Source organism: Peromyscus eremicus, chromosome 4 (assembly GCF_949786415.1).
Source record: "Peromyscus eremicus chromosome 4, PerEre_H2_v1, whole genome shotgun sequence".
Taxonomy (NCBI): Eukaryota; Metazoa; Chordata; class Mammalia; order Rodentia; family Cricetidae; genus Peromyscus; species Peromyscus eremicus.
This window is the reverse complement of record NC_081419.1, coordinates 124,607,325-124,627,055: the sequence shown is the minus strand read 5'-3', so window position 1 is coordinate 124,627,055 and position 19,731 is coordinate 124,607,325. Positions and strand designations below refer to the sequence as shown.

General features: G+C 43.9%; 1 protein-coding gene across 3 annotated transcripts in view; it reads left to right on the top strand.

Annotated features, from left to right (window-relative positions):
• Positions 1 to 18,919, top strand: part of Psmf1 (proteasome inhibitor subunit 1) — a 32,070-nt gene extending 13,151 nt beyond the window's left edge. For all 3 annotated transcript variants that reach the window (XM_059261605.1, XM_059261604.1, XM_059261606.1), the window contains 4 exons: positions 3,373 to 3,558; positions 16,462 to 16,515; positions 17,571 to 17,729; positions 18,493 to 18,919. In XM_059261605.1, coding sequence (XP_059117588.1) covers positions 3,373 to 3,558; positions 16,462 to 16,515; positions 17,571 to 17,729; positions 18,493 to 18,544 — 451 coding nt within the window. In that variant the 3' untranslated portion in view covers positions 18,545 to 18,919. The remainder of the gene's footprint in view (positions 1 to 3,372; positions 3,559 to 16,461; positions 16,516 to 17,570; positions 17,730 to 18,492) is intronic.
• The last annotated feature ends 812 nt before the right edge of the window (positions 18,920 to 19,731 follow it).

Sequence of the window (19,731 nt, the reverse complement as noted above, 5' to 3'; positions counted from 1 at the left end):
TATCCACCTAAAAAGTACCCATTGCATTAATTTTTAAATTCATTCTAACTAACATAGTTCTTAGACTTTCATTTTCTTGTTTTATTAAGACTTGAAGTGTGTCTCTGTGTGTGTTTGTGTCTGTGTGTATATCTATGTGTATATTCTCCCTTGCCTTTTGTGGTGCTGGAATCAAAGCCTGACCTCATGGGCTGTGTTCCTAGTAATGTACGAAGGAAGAAACCATCTCATGGAAGCACAGGCTCTGAGAGCTAACTATGATCAGCTCTTCAACACTAGCCTCCTTCTCACCCTCTGCTTCCAGCCTGCACTGTGGTGCTCCTAGCCACTTCCTCCCATCTGATTCTCCTCTAATAGTCATTGAGTACCACCTCTTCTAAGCAGGAGCTGGTGCCCCTCGGTGTGCTTGCTGGCTAGCTAAGAGTGTAACCCTGGCTAACTCCTCTTTGCCTTGGCCTTTCTGTGTCAGACAGTATAGTAGGCTGTCTTTAGCCACTACCAAAATGACATTTGTTCTTGCAAGGAATAGTCTTCCAGGAAATTCTATAAGAACTTCTGCTTTAGGAGTTGGTAGTTCTTGAAATCAGGACTGATTTCTACAAGTGAAAACCCATAAGGGAAATAGATGCCTTCTCATATCATAGCTGATTGAAGGGAAAGAGGAGGTAGACTTGCCTCTCCTTAGCTTAGGCAGAGAAACAAACAACAGAGTCCCTTGTGTTCTGTGTGCTAAGTAAGAACATAATCTGTGTAGAGTTGCTTGGGCCATGGGCTCTCAGATCTTCTGGCCCGTGGCAGCTGCTGTGCCATTTGACTTTTTGTTTTGTATTATTTTGGTTTGGTTTTTATGAAACAGGGTCTCATTCTGTAGTCCTGGCTGGCCTGGGACTCACTTTGTAAACCAGGCTGATTTTAAACTCACAAAGATCCCCCTGCCTCTGCCTCCTGAATGCTGAGACTAGAGCTACAATGCTTGGCCCTTTGTTATCTTGTTGTTTTGTTTTGTTTTTGTCTGTGTGTGTGTGTGTGTCAGGATCTTGCTAAGTAGGCCAGGATGCCTCAGCTTCTTGGTAATTTGTTCTCCATTTCTAGAATTTTGTCATTTCAAACATTTTACATAAATAGAATTAATATGTAATCTTAAGTTTGGCTTTTTCACTTAGCATAGTGTTCTTGTGAGCCATCTAAACTGTAATGCACATTAACTGTTTGTTCCTCTTGTTCACTGAGTATATTCTATGTCGTGTATACAACAATTGATTTTACCACTCACTAGCTAAAGGACAAGTTAAATGACTAGATTGTGTCCCGTTGGGGCAATTATGGATAAGGATGCCATAGCATTTGAGTACAGACTTGTGTGCAGTTGTGATTTTCATTTCTCTGTGGAAAATGCCCCAGAGTGCAATGGTAAATTTGTTTTTGGTTTCGTTTTGACGTGTCTGCCATTTCACATACACTACCATTATGACCGACCACTTCTGTGCATCTGTCCTAACATTTGATTTTGTATTATTTGTTGACTGTGCAGTGACCTCGTCAGGATCGTTAATTTTCATTTCTCTAATACTGATGAAGTTTTGAGGTGTTTCATTTCGTTGGGGCAGGCTTTCATTGGAAATTTGTCATAGGCAAATAGTTTCACTGCTCACTTTTTAATCTTTATGATTTTCTTCTTTTCTCTTATTATAGTGCCCATAGCTTCCAGTGTTATGTTAAATAAGGGTTGCCAGAGAGCGCTTCCTTGCCTTATTCCCACAGTTAGGGGACAAAGGATTCTGTTCCCACTATTGATTGTAGGGCATACAGCAGATGTTCTTTATCAAGCTGAAGATGGTTTCCTATATTCTTAGTTCTTTGTTAGTGCTGAGTTTTTAGCATGAGTGGATTTCTCATATTGTTTTGTGAAATGGCTTTGCTTTATCAGTTGGTAGGATTATCTGATGTTTTTTGCTTATTTGTTAGAATGGTGAGCTACATTGATTTGTGGATATTAAACCACCCTTGCTTACCTAGAATTAATTTTATTTGGTCAAATTGTATGATTTTAATATAATTTGAGCTCAATTTTAATATTTTGTTGAAAGCTTTTGTTTTGAGTTGGTAAAAAAATGCTAGTATGTAATTGTTTAGTTTGTGCTTTTTCTAGTTTTAATATCAGACTAGTACTGGCTTCCTGAAATGATTGGGGAGTGTTCCCACCTGAGTTTCTGAAAGTGACTGTAAAATTTTGTAACTAGACTTTACTGTATTGGTGTCTGGAGATGTCTCTGGAGGAGGGTTATGCTTTGTTACTTTTCTGTTGCTGTGATAAAACACCATGACCAAGGCACCTTACAGAAGATTTGATTTGGACTTATGATTCCGGAGGGGTAGGGGTCCATCCTGGGGAGGAAGCATGGCCGCAAGCAGCAGGCTGGAGCAGGATATTGAAGGCTGACATCTTAAATCACAAGCAGGAATCAGAATAAATTGAGAATGATGCATGTCTTTTGAAACTCACGCAAGCAACACACTTCCTCTTGCAGGGCCACACCTCCAAAATCTACCCAAATAGTGCCACCCACTGGGACCAAGTATTCAAATGCCTGAGACTATGGGGACATATCATTCAGATCACTACAGTATGGGTCTAGTTGTTTTTCTCTTTGATCCCTACATTATCTGGAAGTGCTTGAGTTCCACAAGTTCAAAGACTTCTCTTTTAAGTTCTAATGTGGTTCCATATGACCAGGGAATACACCCTGTAGGACTTCAGGTGTGGAGTTGGCTTTATGGACCAGAATGTGGTTCATTTTTAAAATGGCAGTTTTTAAGGAGCCCTAGAGTCCTGCCCACTTGTTGCTGTCTCATCTGGCCACCACACCTCAGCTGTAGCTCATGTTGCTTATTTCTCACAGGCAAGAAAGGATACCTAGGAGGGGCAGCCTTCCCAGGATGTGGCTGAACTGAGCTCCAGAACCCTGCCTCCACCCCAGGACCAGGATCCTGGTTCATCCTCACACTGAGCCTTTGCCTTCCATGACCCTTCCCATGACATGTGATGAACACATAATGAAGCTGAGGGAGGGGTGGTGTGGGGATAAGGAGCAGTCAGTCCAGGCCCTGTGCCTCTACCTTCACCTCTTTCTAATGGGGTGGTAAACGAGGAGGGGCAACTCAGATGCCTAAGAAAGTTAGGCCCAAATCTCGGAGACAGCGCCAGGCTGTTGCCCCCCTCACCCAGGTCCGCCGGACGGCCCGTTCCCACCATAGTAAACAGGCCAAGCGCAAGGCCAAAAGTTCTCAGGGCCGCCACCCCTGCCACCAGAATACTGTGCACAAGATTAGCAGCCAACTGCAGGAAGCTGACTCCTCGTCTTCTTCCCGTAGGACCTACAAGAATAGTGAGGAGCTTCGGTCTCGGATCCGTTCTGGAATTATCACACCTATCCATGAGCAGTGGGAGAAGGCTCGTGCAAGCAGTCCCCATCGAGAGTTGCCCCCTGCCACTGCCAGAGAGGTGGACCCACTCCGGATTCCTTCACACTACCCTCACACTACCCGGCAGCCTCCTTGGTGAGTATGGAGCCCCTAGTGGCCAGCCCATGAGTCTGTGGTAGGATCCCACTCTCCATCCCATTCTTCTGCTTGACCCCTCCCTGGCCTCCAAGTGTCTTCAGCAGAATTGTTGAAAGTCTTGGGGTGTGGAGGTAGAAAACAGAAGCCTGACTAGATCAATGCGTTCTGGTGCTGCTGCTAGTTTCTCTGACTATGCAGCTTCCTAAGCTGCCTGCCTTATTTCTAGAGACCACACAGCCCCTCCATCTGCAAGGGTCAGGGGCTGCTGCCCAGGTGAATCACAGTTACTGTGTGTGGGTCTGGGAGTGAGACTTTTGGGGAGAATGCATAGGGACGGAAGTGCCATCCTGAAGGAGAGGCAGCCCAGTGTCTTCTCCATTTTACTGCATCTTGTTGTGTACCTTCACCACTGACAGCTTCGAAGATGGCCAAAATAGCTGCTCTATGAAGGAGTCATGTCCAAGATCTTTGCAGATTAGTTTAGCAACAATAGTCCTAGAGACTTCTACTCTGATGGTGGGGACAAAGACCAGGGGACTCTAGTCTCTATCTGAGACCACATGTTCTAGTCTGGAGCGTACAGTATAGTTGTACGTTTTGGTTAGTTGACATAATTAATCAATTAAAATCTTATAATTAATAATTGGCAAGTCAGTTTGGTGAACTCTTCTAAAATATTGGATCCTGTAGAGAGAATGGAGAACAACAGAAATTACTTGAAATGTCTAGGAACTGCTTATGCTGTTACCCACTTATTTCATGGAAGAGGACTGGCAAGATGGCCTGCCTGAGGTCACCAGCCACTAATGAAGAGGCAGAGTAGAGGTTGGGGCCCAGGTGTCTTCACTCCCACCAAGTGCTCTGGCTGTGGTCTCAGTGAGCATGCTTGCAAGATTTAAGAGTAAGTGCTGGGCAGTTTCTAGGCCTGAAGCAGTGCTACCCATCACTGAAGAGCTTTAACAGAGCTGTGAGCTTCTGCCCTTCACACATGACACAGACCCGTGCTTCACTTCTCACTGTCCACACCTGCGTTTTACCTGCCTCACACCTAGAAACCACCACTCTGTCCTCACATGTGGATCTATTTTCTAAGTGTGGAGTGGCCTGTCTGGGGCTTGTCAGGGATATTGGATGTATTCAGCTAAGAGCTGGAGAGGTCAGTCCATTGTAATGGAGAATGCCAGGTGGATAGGGGCTTTGCTCTCCTAAACTCTAAATTACTAAAAACTATCCGATAAGGGGAAGGTTGTACGTGTTGGGTTTTTTATTTTGTCTTTCTATCTAAGCCTAACCTTTTATTGTTGGTCTTATCAATCTAACCCCTTATGTTGGCTCCATCTGTCTGTAGGTAGGAAATTGTCTGCCTCAGATCATGTCCTTTGTCCTGAAAATAAATTTTTCCTGTGCTTATCCAGTGTCACTAAAAGTAAATCTTCAGTGTAAAGCCCTTATTTAGGTCATTCTAAATTTATTTTTTGATCCTTATCAGTTTGTCTTTACATGTGATTTTTAACAGTTCATGTTCTGCATCTTCTTACTATTCTGTTTAGTAAAATGCTAAATATGTCTTTTTTTAGTATCTGATACTTTATTTTTCTGGTGTGCTGTGATTTGTCTGAATGCTTGGAGTATTTCAAGCATTTCAGGGTTTCATTGAGAGTAGCCATGAACACTCCCTATCTAATTCTGTATCTGTATGTACACACACACACATACACCGTAATAAGAAATTAAATACATTTTTTAAAAAGAAGATAACTAGGTTCTGTTCACTTCTTTCCCTCTCTTCATATTTGGATTCCCCCCTTTTTCTTTTCCTCTGGTACTAGAGATGGAACCCAAGGAATCATACAAGTTAATAAATATGCACTCTACCACTGAGCTATATTCCAGCTAGATTCTTATTTCTGCTTCTGCATTCAGTGATGTGGGTTTTGTTGAAGGGTCACACAGATTTTTGGAGTAAAGAGTGATAGAATGTTACTGCTGTAGTTGGCAGCATGAACCTGAGAGAAAAGGGCCTAAAAATGAGGTGGACGAAAGTCTCATGTGTTAGGCAACTTTATTCAGAGAATCAGACAGTTTGTACTCTGAGGGTTAAGAAGAGTCAGATGAGTAAGGTGTTCAGTCACAAAGACAAGCCACGTGTGGCAAAACATGTTTTCCATAGAGGCGTATGAATAACAACAGCTGAGGTCAACTCGCTCCTGTCCGCTACACCTGGGGAGAGCACAAACCACATTGCCAGAACAACTCTGTGTTTTGAGGAAACTGAGGTCACATGACTCCATTCTTGGACTGTGTTCCAACAATAGAGTAGTGACCTTTCTAAATACTTTTTGTGGTTATTCTTTACTGTTATACTAAGCACTGATTGACAAGTAGTAATTTTTACAAGTTAGTTGTGGTGTGAAGACTCACAGACTTTCTGTGTGTCTGTTGCATTAAAATCTGCTCATCTGTCAAGCCCTTTGAATGGCTCTTTTCATCCATTATATTGGAAGATCATTTATTTGAACATTTGGGAAATACTAATTCCAAGATACATACATCTGCTAAAACCTCGTATGTTTTATTTAAAAGTATCAAAAATAACATTCGAAACTATTACTAATATCAGAAAAGTACTTGGATTTTTGTCACGCAAATGGTGAATACTTTTCCAATTTGCTAGTTTTTACTTAAAAATTTCATTTTCTAACTGGTAACATATACTGCCCATTGTTTTCTTTGAGGTAACAGGTCTCTTCTTTTGGAGAAAGTGTCAAATATATAATCAAGTCTGAGTAACCACAGTCTTTCTGTTATTCTTTCAAGTAAAAAGATGGTTTTATTAGAAGATGTCTATTCCATTTATAACTTATGGTACAAATTCTTTCTGGAAGTGCTTTGGTACATGTGATCTCCCCCAGTGTGTCTCACAGAATATGACAAGACATGTACAAAGACAGACATTGGAAATACCCTTGAGTGTGGTTCATGTACCCAGTCAGACTCCACTGGAGAAAACTAACTTTTCCTTTGCAATGGGTGTCAGTTGGAGATAACTTCTTCTCCAGGGATGGAGAACCGTGCCTGCTCCCCCTGCAGTGCAGGGAAGGCTCTGCCAAACTTGAATGTGTGTGCAAGTCCTGTGAGGGTTGCCACAGTCTGGAAGCTCCTGGGAACATCAGTCCTGTTGTGTCAAGAAGACACGGTTTCCTTGGTGTCGCCCATCCCCTCTGGCTCCTAAAATCTTTCCTCTCCCAAATAGCCCCCTGAACCCCGAAGGGAGACATTTGATGAAGATGCCCCATTAAGGGCTAAGTGTTCCAAAGTCCCTCACTCTGCACATTGTTCAGTTGTGGGTCTCTGCTAGTTCCTGTCTACTCCAAGAGGAAGCTTCTAGGATGGTGGCTGAGCAAGGCACTGATCCACAGGTATAGCCACATGTCCTCAGGAGTCTTTTGTTGCTATGTTCCTTTAGCAAAAGAATCGTTTTATTTGGTTTTCTCCTGGGCCCATGGCCTATCCAGTCTCAGGTTCTTGGCCACCCGAGCAGTGCCAGGCTTGGTTCCATCTTGCGGAGCAGGCTTTAAACACAGTCAGAAAACGATTGGCCACTCCCACAATGTCTGTGCCACTATTACAGCAGTGGCACAGTTAATTAATTTTGTTCTTTAATTAGAGCCAGAGAATCTTGAATCCTTTGATTTTTTTTTAAATCCAGGGATAGCAAATTTAGTTCAATAATATTCTTATAGCTACTGTTGTCTTGTTCTATATGTGTCAGACGGCATATTCAGTGTGTTCAGCCTCTTAGATCTGTCATTTAGCAGATAAGGAAGCAGGTTCGTGTATAATGTGCAACTTCTTATGTTACAATAATAATAGAGTATTGAACACTGCTTATTGAACTCTTTACTATGTAACAGGTATTATGCTCTGGTAAACACTAGCTTTTAATCTGTATGGCAGCCCTCAAAAATAGATACTCTTGTCTGTCTTTTGTGGAAGAAAAGCCTGGGCCTTGGAGATTTCATGGCTTGCCCCGGGTCATACAACTGTTAAATGGTGAAACTATAGTTTGAACTTGAGATTCACTCAAAAGCCTTTGCTCTTTTCTTATCCTTATGTTACTCTCTGTGCCCATCATATGTCAGGCACTGTACTAGGGCTCTGGCACTGTGTGATGAGATATGCCCCAATCTTTAATCAGCTCCCAGTTGATGACTGATTGCACCTTTCAGGCTTATCATATGTCTTGAAAACAATGACAGAAGTAAACCTGAGGTATGCTGAAGCAAAGAGAACAGTGTTAACCTGAAGGACTAAGGAGAGTGGGACAGAAGGAAAGGCTTCATAAAGGTGGTACTTAAGCCTTAATTTAAAAGTATATGGAACTGAAGAGATGACTCAGTAGTTCAGAGCACTTGTTGCTTTGCACAGGACCTGGATTCAGTTCCCGGCACCCACATGGTGGCTCACAGCCATCCATAACTTTAGTTCCAGGGGATCCAGTGTCCTCTTCTGACTTTCATGGGCACTAGGCATGCATATGGTGCGCGCGCGCGCACATACACACACACATACACATAAAAGCAAAACATTCATACACATAAAATTAAATAAATCTATGTATTTAAAAAAAAAAAAAAAGACCAGTACAAACTTGATGCTTTTATAAGTGATTTGTTTTTATGGTCAAGGAAACAATAGAACCTATGAAGTCCTCTTGGGTGGGAGAAACTCTACTAGTGCTAGCTCATAAAGGAAGAAGAGGTACATGTGACACACACATAACCATGCGCAGATGGTATGTGCCTCAGAGCCGGATTTGACCTTGAGATCATGGGAGCCATCTAAAGGTTTTTAAAGTAGTCTGGTGATAAGCCCTTTACTATTTATTGGTTTTGTTTCACCCCTCAAGGAATCTCAGTGAGAATCTGACAGCTTTGATGCTACTAATATGGTTAATATTTATTGAGCCTTTACTGTGTCCTGAGTAATCATACTAAATGTAAAGATTATATCAGACATAATCTCCTAAACTGCCAAATAAGAGGAGGTAGGCACTGTTGTTTCCTATATAGAAAAGTGAGGCACAAAAGATTACCCAGAGTAGCACAGCTCCTGTGCTTCGGGTCATGATTCAGCCCTTTTGCATTTCCTCTTTCTGACACGCGTATCAGCAGTTGTTTTGGAAGTGATGATCATGACTTGGATTGTTCCAAGAACAAAGTCCACATGGCTGCAGTACAGTACAGAGGTGGGGTCAAAAGATGAAGAGGATACCATAGTTTAGCACAGATCACTGGATGTTGAGCCCTAGGGCCAAGGTTAGAGGCAGCAGGAAGCCACTAGGTTAAATTCAGGAGGAGGGACTTCATATTGTCCACATGTTCAAAAGAGCTCCCTGGCTCCTCTGTAGAGCATTATCGACTCTATAATATAGAAGGACGAGAGTAGAATAAGACTAGTGTTGCATGAACTTTTCCTGAGGAGATGAGAGCAAATATCTATTCAACCCAGGTGGAACACCGATGACAGTCTAAAGAAACAATTCCACCCAAATCTTGCTTGGTTCCTTATAGGAGCAAGCCTGGGCAGTGGACAGCCACTACACTGAAGAAAACATCTGCCTGTCTCCTAGCTCAGTAACTATTAACTTATATGGCCTCGGGGAAGGGAGGAGCCCAGTGTTCATGCTTTCTTCCTGTGTGATGCCTCTTGAGCAGTGGTTCTCAACACATGGGTCATGACCCTTTTGGGGGGAGTCAAACAACCTGTCACATATCAGATATCTTGCATATCAGATAAATTTATATTACAGTTGACAACAGTAGCAAAAGTACATTGCTACTTCTAGCAATGAAATAATGTTCTGGTTGGGGTCACCACAATGTGAGGAACTGTGTTCAAGGGTCACAGCATTAGGAAGGTTGAGAACCACTGCTTTTGAGCCTCCCATCTTCTCTGTGAAGGAATGTTGGTGAGCACAAGCTTCTGAGAGTTCAAGTGGACCACAGCCCCATGTCATGCCAAAGGCCAACGAAGGCTCTCAGCAGGAGATCTGGGAGGGAGGTGAGAGTTGCTGGTAAAGCAGAGAGTTGAGATAACACCTTTGGAAGTGTACCTGACTGGGAATAGAAACCAAGGATGATGCCAAGGATGGTACAAGTTTGTTTCTGGTTTAATGGTTTCTTTTCTGGGCTACTCTGGTGGTTTGTATGGAAAGGCTCCCAGTTGGTGAGACTATTCAGGAAGGATTAGGAGGTGTGGCCCTGTTGGAGGAGGTGTGTTACTGGGGGCAGGCTTTGAGGTTTCAAAAGACTCGTGCCATTCCCAGTGCCCTTTCTCCTTCTGTTGTGGTTATGGATCAAGGTGTGGGGCACTCAGCTGTTCCATTGCTCCACCACCATGGACTCTAACCCTCCAAAACCATAAGGCAAATAAAATGCTTTCTTTTATAGGTCGCCTTGGTCATGGTGTTTCATCACAGCAATAGAACAGTAACTAAAACAGCAACCATAGCTAATGTAGACTCGGGAGACACATTTTGTGTACCTTAGAGCCCACCTCTAAATATTCTTATCATACATTACAGAAGAATTGCTATCTCAAAGACTCAGTCTGTTTTTAAGGATTTTGATACACCCAAATAGTTGTATTGATTCATCTTCCCACTATATCCCAGTATCATTCCCCTGTCCTTGCCAATGCTGGAGTTGGTCTCAGGTTTTGGGTGGTAGTTCATTTTGTTTGTTTAATTCCTTAGGAAAAAATATTGTCCCCCATGACACTTATAAGCCCAGTCAGGCAAACACACCGGGTAAGCCATTTGCAGTACATATAGACAAGTTTTATATTGCTGCATAACAAGTTGTTTAAAAATGATACCTATTTATGTCACTGTTCTATAGATCAGAAATATGGATACACTCAGCCAGACTCTGCTCCGGGTATGAGAAGCTCAAAGCCAAAGTCTCAGCAGGGATTTAGTCCTTTCTGGAGACCCTAAGAAACAGTGTGCCTCCAGTGGTTTGAAGCGGAGGGCCCTGCTTCTCCTCCTTACCTCACCTCTGCATTTCTTCCTCTGCTCTCCACCATTAGAGCAGCTGCCGTGTATCAGGTCCTTGTGCTTCCGGTCTCCCCCTTTGCCTACCTTCTCTGCCACCAGCCACTGTGGTTAGGTTATAGCTCACTCAGATCATCTCCCCTTTTGAGAGCAGCTGTGCTGTGTGTCAAAGCAGCCACAGGAGTACTTTGTTCACTGAAGTCACAGGTTCTGGGGGAGAGGGTGTAGAGTTCTGATAGGGCCCAGATTGTACCTACTGCAGTCTATCTCTGGCTTCCTAAATAAAAAATGCACTTCCTTCCCTCAAGGTCCAAGAGCCTTGCACCATTTGTGCATCAACTTAAGTTCAAAGTCTTACCTAAATTTTATTATGTTAAAAGACCCAATCTCACCCTCTAACTCCAGTGCCATGGAGGCTCCTGAGTGCAGCTTCTTTCTCTCTGCTGACCAGAACAAGTCACGTGCTCCCGATGCTTCCATCGTATAGTGGGCAGGCAGAGGGGGGCAGTCAGCATCTTCTCGTAGAAGAAAACGTGTGGAAGTTAGTTAAAGCTCGCTCAGACTGGGGAGTAGATTGGAGAATGGCAGAATCTAAAGTACCACCAAATTTTCAGGCAGTGAATTAATTCACCACTGTCTGCCTGATGTTGTACAGTCTGAAATCAAGGAAGTTGACTGGCCCGGACAGGGTGCTCCAGGTCAGCCCTGTACTTCTAGCTTTTCTCCATCCCTTTGTACCCTAGACTTCCGTCTGTAGACACCTACAATTGAGAAAGAAGACCTCCTTTCTAGTGGGAAGACTCAATGTCTCTAGAGTATAAGGCTGAGCCAGGTGTGGCCTGGAATCCCAGCACTCCGGAAGCTGAGAGAGGATTCCAAATTCAGCTCCAGCCTGGGCTACATGGTGACTATCTCAGAATGCTACCACCTACCACCAAAGATCATGAGACACACCAGTGTGGTTTTTCCTCCTTTTGCCTTAATGCCACTTGATATGGACATTGGCACAGTTACAGAGCACTGTAACTAAAACCCAGTTTTCTAGCAAAGGACAAAAATAGGGGATCTCCCCACATGGAAATAGAATGTGTCAAAAAAGACCACAGAGAGACAAGAACTCAGAAAGGCTCCCATGAGCAGTAGATGGGCTTCTGGCCTCACTTGCAGACTACACAGATACACTCAAGTTTAAAGAGTAGTTCCAGCATTTCAAGAGCAGAACTACAGGAGAGCCTACCATCCAGCTAGACAGGCTGCTGGACACCACACATGTAGTACAGAGCTTAGTGGTATTGCAAAGGCTTTAGGAACATAATGGACATGGTTTGTTGGGTTTGTTTTTGAGGTAGTGTCTCCCTATACAACCAAGGCTGGCCTCAGAACCTCAGGATTCTTCTGCCTCTGTTCCCTGAGTTGGGATTATAGGAGTGCACCACCATGCCCACCTCAGCACCAGTGTTGGAGCCAGAATTTAGAGCCCTAACCCAACTGCAGAGGAAAAAGGTTTTTTTTATATGTGTGAGCGTTTTGGCTGCGTGTGTGGGTGTGCACCACATGGATGCAGTGCCCACAGAAGCTAGAAGTGGTCATTAGATCCCCTGGAACTGGGGTCTCACAGCAGACAGTTAGCTGAATACTGGATACTCACGTGGGTACTGGATACTGAACCCAAGTCCTCTGCAAGAGCAGCAAGGGCCCTTAATCACTGAACCGTCTCTCCACCCCAAAGAAAAGATTTAAAAATAAAGTTTTAGGAACTTATGGAACAATTATAGAAGACCTAGCAATATGGCTGTGGGAATCTTGGGAGAGGAGAAAGACTGCAGTAAGAAGGTATACTGGATTAATGGCGGCTAGAAGATTGCTTGATTTGGCAAAAGATCTAGAAAGCTTGGCAAATCTAAACAATGTGAACCCAAAAAAGTCAGTGCTTGGACATATAAACTGCTAAAATTTAAATACAAAGAAAAACATCTGTAAGCAACTAAAGAAAATGCATTGCTTATGCAGAAATAAGAATGTCAGTGAGTGTTTCTCATCAGAAATCATGGAGACCAGAAAATTAAATCAGTATTTTTAGTCTGGAGAAAGAATTGTCAATCAGTAAGTCAAACAAAAGGCTGTGTAAAAAGTCCCACAGATAGAACGAATCAATGAGAGAACAGAATGTCAGGGTTTGAGTATAGGGTAGAGCAGTGGTTCTCAGCCTTCCTATTGCTACAACCGTTTACTACAGTTCCTTATGTGTGGTGACCCCCTCCACCATAAAATCATTTTTGTTGTTACTTCATAACTAATTTTGCTACTGTTATGAATTGTAACATATCTGTTTTCCAGTGGTCTTGGGCAGCCCTTGTAAAAGGATCATTCAACATCCCCCACCTAACTCAGAGGAGTCATGACCCACAGATTGAGAACCACTAGGGTAGAGAAATTAGAACATTCATACAATGAGAAACTATGGGAAAAAAACAAATCTTTGAATCATGGGTATAGAAGAAAGAGAAGAAATTCTAATAAAAGCATAAAAGACACTTTAAATAATAATAAAATCATAGAAATTTTCCCAGATCTAGAGAGGGGAAAAAAATGCCCATGTGTGTTTTTCATGCCAGGCACTTAGAACATAAGATCAGGAAAGAACCTCCCGTATGCCATGTTATAGTTGAAACACTAAACAGAACAAAGTATATTGGAAGTGGCAAGAGAGAAACACTGAGTCACAGAAAGGCAGACCCATCAGAATAACATCAGATGTCTCGACAGAAACTTTAAAAAGCGAGGAGGGCTTGGAATAATGTATTTTAGGCTCTGAAAAACAAAACCTGCCAACTCAGACTACTATATCCAGCAAAACTATCACAATTTAAGGAGGAAGAAAAACTTTGCACAGTAAAAACAAGCTGAAGGAACTCATGACTTCTGGCCCGGCTTTACAGATCCTATTTGGAGGAATCCTTCATACCGAAGAGGAAAAAAAAATGCATCCAAGATGCTGTCAGTTGTCTGGTGGGCAACAAGAATATGAGATTTTTAAAACCATTACACATTAATATTTTTATCTACAGTTCTGAAATAGTAAGAACTCTGGAAACCAAATGTATCTTTAAATTTTTTTTATTATATTTAGTGTGGGGTGTGTGTGTGTACTCAGAGAACATCTTGCAGAGTTAGTTCTTTCCTTCTACTGTGTAGGACCAGGGGATCAAACTCAGGCCACCAGGCTCAGCAGTGATGCCTTATCCTACCAAGCTATCTCAACAGCCTGCAAAGCTTGATGCCTAACCTGAAGAAGCATGAAAGCTTTTGTGTCTTCACTTATCCTACTTAAGGGTCAATATTTATTTTTTGCAGAAATAATAGGATACTAGTTATAGGATCCTCTTGAATGTGTTAAATACACCTCTTGGTGTATCCATTGAGCCTTTCCAAAATAGAATGAAAAAAATCTGAATTCCAACATATCTAGCCCAAGATATAAACCTGAGTATATTTTTTGACTCATCAATTTTGAAAATAAGGGATGTATTACCTATTTAAAATTAAAATTTAAAATGAATCTTTTAAAAAACTAAAGAACTAAGTTTAGCAAACACCTGACAGAGCAGGTTCTTGGTAAGTGGTCCAAGCCTCTCCTAGCAGCAGGTCCCTTATTCTCCTCAAGTGTGGTTACCATCATTGTGCCTTATTGGGTGTTACTGTCAAACTTAGTGTCTTAAAATTTGGGGATACAGAGACGTGTGACAGGTCCCTGCCAGCCTGGTATAAAATCTCCTACTCCAAATCCAGAACACACAACCCTGACAGTCCTGAGGTCTCCCCAACTTGCCAGGCCACCTTAACTGTTTAGAAGGGAGTCATCTGCATTTCTGTGCCCAAGAGTTCAGGACCATGCACAGAGTGTTTCTTTTTCTTTTTCTTTTTCTTTTCTTTCTTTCTTTCTTTTTTTTTTTATGTCTGGAGTACATTAGGACTGAGCCTCAGCCATAGAAGCAGTGAACAGCATGATGGTCCCTGTGTTGTGTATTTTAAATGGATTCCCAAGTCATGTAGAATGAGTTCTTGGAATGTGTTTGCCTTGTAGCAAGGCTGTAAAATACCTACAGGACAGCCATGAAAGTCTGAGTACATAAGTTACTGGGGTGGACCTTGCAGCTCCCCTCTTCCATTCTGTTTATTTTCTTCTTCCCACATTGGTCCAAAAGGAAAATGGAAATGCTGGTTTCTTAGGAATCTTTATTTATGCTCTTTACTCATTCTCAGTTTTGCTCCAGAGCTTTCTCAGAGAAGGAAGAACTTGATCCTTTGAAGGGAAAGGAGAAAATATTAGCGATTACAGAGGTTTATGGTCAGTGGCCATCCAGCAAGCTGCAGTTCAAAGATTCACAGTAGACAGTGGTGCTATAAGTATGCAAGGGCCGTGATGAGCAGGTCAGGGAGCGCCAAACCACACTCAGGCTCTCATGCCTCTGTCTCACCTCACCTGAGAAGCTTTTACATTTTAGCTGTCGGGTTTTGGTTTTGAAGTAATATTGAATGTATCGAAAGTTCTTGAATCCTATGTAAAAATATAAGAACTTTAACAAAGTCTGAACAAAATAGAATGTATCTGGGGTTATTTAATAGTTTGTCTTTATTCAGACTCAGCCCTTCATTATTTTAACTTTTTAAAGATTAATTTTTTTATGTGTCTGTGCCTGTGTAAATTTATGTGTAGTTCATGCATGCAGGTGGCCGTAGAGCCAGAAGAGGGTGTCACATCCACTGGAACTGGAGTTACAGTGGTTGTGATGAGGGTACTGGGAGCCAAACATAGGTCTTCTATAAGACCAGTGTGTTCTCCTAGCTGCTGAGTGTAGCAGGAATCTTAGAGAGTCTTATTAATAAAATCAAACCTGAGTCAGGTATTGGGGTGAAATGCTGGAAGGTCAGAGAGACAGAACAAGCCACAGCTACCTCACCTCGCCAAATCCTCAGCTGGTCTTGTTTCCTCAGACTGGAAGCCTCTGAGTCCTCATCCAGAATGAATCTCAGCTGAATTGCTGCTCAAAAGCCTGAAGCTTAACCAGCCAAATGCTTAACCAGCCAAATGCTTCTAGTTTCTGGTACTCACGCCTTACATACCTTTCTGCTTTCTACCACCACTCCCTGGGATTAAAGGCTTGCTTTCTGGGATTAAAGGCGTGATGAGCCACCATGCTTGGCTATATCCTTGAACACATGGATTTCTGCCTCTGGAATGCTAGGATTAAAGGCGTGTGCTACCACTGCCTATCCTTTATGTTTAATATTGTGGCTGCTCTGTCTCTGACCCCAGATAAGTTGATTAGCATGCACAATATTTGGGGGAACACAATACCACAGCTGAGCCATCCATCTCTGCTGCCTCAGTTTCAACTTTTGATTCTTTTATGTATGATGGGTGTTTGGGCTGCGTGTTTGTATGCCATGTGTATGCCTTGTGCCTGTGGAGACCAGACAAAGGCATCACATCTCCTGAAACTGGAGTTACAGATGGTTGTGAGCCATCATGTGGTGCTGGAAATTGAACCCAGGTCCTCTGAAAAAGCAGCCAGTGCTCTTAACCACTGAACCATCTTACCCAGCCCTCCCATCCAGTTCTAACTTTTGTTCAGCTCTTTTCCCCATAATTTCCAGGTTAGTAGAATCAGTGTTAATCTCTGCTAAGGACCACTTTAAAGTATTCCTTATGTTGTGATTGTATGAAAGTTTCTGCCTTGTCTGGTGTTCCTTGTGCACCCACTGGCATCAGCTTTAGGCCCCTGGGAGCCTAGGTGTTTGGCTGCTCTGGGAATTGTGGTAATTGTCCTTGTTTGTTTCAGGCGTGATCCCCTGAGCCCATTTGCTGTCGGGGGAGAAGACCTAGACCCCTTTGGGTGAGTATTTCTGGGGAGGTGGCAGCAGTTTGACTTGCTCAGTGGCTTGCAGCCCAACTCATCTAATTTTAGAGTTTTCATCAGCCTCCCTTTGGAGTGAAGGAGGTAGTTGCTGAATGGCTGAGGAATCACTGCTACTCTCGGTGCTCTGCCATACCTAGAGCAGCAGAGAGAGAACTGGGAGGACTGCTTTCCTCTCTCTACATAGGAGGCTCGCAGCCCGTTCCTGGCTAAGAGTCACGAGGGTTTATCAGATGCAGAGAGAAGAGCACACAGTGGGCCGCAGGCTGTAGAGCAGCAGCTCCGGGCTGTTGCTGGCTACCTCACCCCACAGAGGGAGTCTCTAAGCCCCACTGTATCCTCTGATTCTCGTTCTGCATCCAGCAGATTCATTCTGCAGCCTCAGCTGTGCTCTGCTCTCTTTAACTCCTGCTGAAGAGTGACCCCACTTTCATCTCATTTTTAGATAGTAGGACTCATTCAACTCTGCAGAGCTGCTCAAACAGTGACCTCAGCATGTGAGGAACATTAGCCTATTCATCCCAGTTGGAGTTCATGAAGTCAGGTCCATAGAACTCAGTGAGGGACAGAGAATGTCAGGAGCAAGGCTTGGGCAACCCACAGGCTATCAGCAACTGTACTGAGGCCCTCAAGGAAATAGCAAAACCACATCATGGGTGGTCATGATGTTATTACTCCTAGATTTAGAGTAATACTCTGCAGAGTCTGACAGTTCTGTATTGATCCTGGCCAATTCTAGCTCCAGTTCTTGACCAGTTGACCCCATCGGTTGTAAGACATGGCAGAGATCTCAACTCTGTGGGCTCGGGAAATCCTGCAGAACTTCCTATACTGCTACAGGCCCTTTCAGCATCCGCAGTACACACTTTGTATGCACCTTGTGTTCTTGTTTACTTCTTGCTTGATCTCGGGTCTGCTTGGACCATCTACAGTAGCCATCCTGGTCAATTTCAGTTCACTCTATGCTTGTCTCCCTTCTTCAAGGGCAGTAAGTCCCTGTTGCAGCTGCTTACCCAGCTTTCTTCCTGTCTCAGGTGTCAGAGAGGTGGCATGATTGTGGATCCCCTGAGATCTGGCTTCCCAAGAGCACTTATTGACCCATCCTCGGGCCTCCCAAACCGGCTTCCCCCTGGTGCTGTGCCCCCAGGAGCTCGCTTTGACCCCTTTGGACCCATTGGGACCAGCCCATCTGGGTAGGTATTCATTCAGGTATGCTGAAAGGTGGGATGTGATGGCAGCTCAGCTTGGCTTAGTTCAGCATTGCAGCCCAGGTATCTGACTCCAGGCACAGTTACCACTGCTGCCTCCCTAGAGCATTCCAGGAGTTCTCTCTTCACCTCCTTCCCTCGGTGTCTTAGAGTTATCATTGCTGTGATGAAACTGAACAAAAGCAACTTAGGGTGTAAAGGGTTTATTCCACATCAGTGTTCATCATCGAAGGGAGTCAGGACAGGAACTCAAAGAGAGCAGGAACCTGGAGGCAGGAGCTGATGCAGAGGCCATGGAAAGGTGCTTTTTAGTGACTTGCTCAGCCTGCTTTCTTATAGTAACCAAGACCACTATTCCAGGGATGGTCCCGCTCACAATGAGCTAATCTCTCCCATCAATCACTAATAAAGAAAATGCTGTACAGGCTTGCCTACATTCTGATCTTGTGGAGGAATTGCCTCTCAGATGACTATAGCTTATATCAAGTTGACATAAAACTAGCCAGCACACTTGGTGACCTCCCAGGGAGGACTCAGAGGAAGAGATGCTTGGGCCCATAGTCCTTTTACAGATGAGAAGGGCAAGGCCTGGAGAATGGGTATTTGAGCCAAAGTAAGATTTAGACCCAGGCCATAGAGTTCATGATTCAACTCCATGACACTCTGTGGGCCTCCTCTATACAGGGCATGTTTCCTGTGCACTCAGCCCCCTATCCCTCCAACTCACTAGACCCTCTTTCCATTGCAGACCTAATCCAGACCATCTCCCCCCACCGGGCTACGATGACATGTACCTGTGAAGGCCTCAAGAATGTAACATCTCAGCCTCCCTTCCACTCTCCTGGAGCTGCCACCACTAGCCCCATCAGTGTCTGTGTTCTTGTGGACTCAGGGCAGAGGGTTCTGCCCATGTGTTTTCAGGCCCACTGGGGTTGCATCCCCAGCCCTTGTCAGAGCCAAGGCGCCTGCTGCAGTACTCCATCCAGCTGCATATAGGTCCCAAGGAGAAATCAGTGTGTCTCTATCATCACCAGCTCCTCCCCACTTCCAAGGGAGACTCCGGCAACATAAACCCTACACCCAATGCAGTCCCAGTCACAGCGCTATAAGAACAGAACGCATTTTGGATGTTATTATAAGAACCAAATGTCAATACAGAATTCATGTTGCCGGTCTTCCACTGTCCTTTTTATGTTAATGCACAAACTCATAAGAGTTTGAGCCTTCATAGGACTAAATGACTCCTAGAAGGGCCCATTCTTCTCAAGCACCCCCCTTTGATAAGTTACTCTTGCTCCTGACATCATTAAGATGAGCCCCACTCAGGCTTTGTGCGTAGAAGTATGACTGGAACCCCATGAACCACAAGGATGGTTTCACCAAGGCAGGCACTCTAGAAAAACGGCCGTCTCCTTCCAAGGGCATCCTCTTAAGTTGCTCCTGTCTGTGCAGCCCTTGGCTGTCTCCCTGGGCTGCCATGGCCAGTAAGTAGAGGAATAAACAGAACAGATCTGTAGGCTAATCTCATTCCTCCCCATAGTGACCCTAAAGAAGTCCTTTCTCTTAGAGGCTAAATGGCTGCCTGTAAAATCAGGCTCCTTCACTGACGCTTTGTAATGCCTCTGTGTGTGAATGGGAATAACCCTAAGGACTGGAGAAGTGGAAAGAAGGAAAGTCTACAGCTGTGCAGCTTGTCCTCTTGTGGCCATGAGTCCAGCCAGGTGTGGTATTAAACTTCAGGAGGGAGGAGAGCCCCAGTGTCTGGAAGCCTGGGTCCACCCCCGGTCTGTAGACTATCTGGATCCCTGGAAGCCCCAGCTGACAGGCATTGGCAGTGCTCAGCCCTGTGCTATAGTGATGGAATAGAGTGCAATAGAGGACCAGGCCAGGAGACACCAAATCGAGGCAGTAAGTACTTCATTCCACAACCAGCATATCAACCATGTGGCTGCTTTCACATCTCAGCTCCTTGGCATTCCTTCCCCCA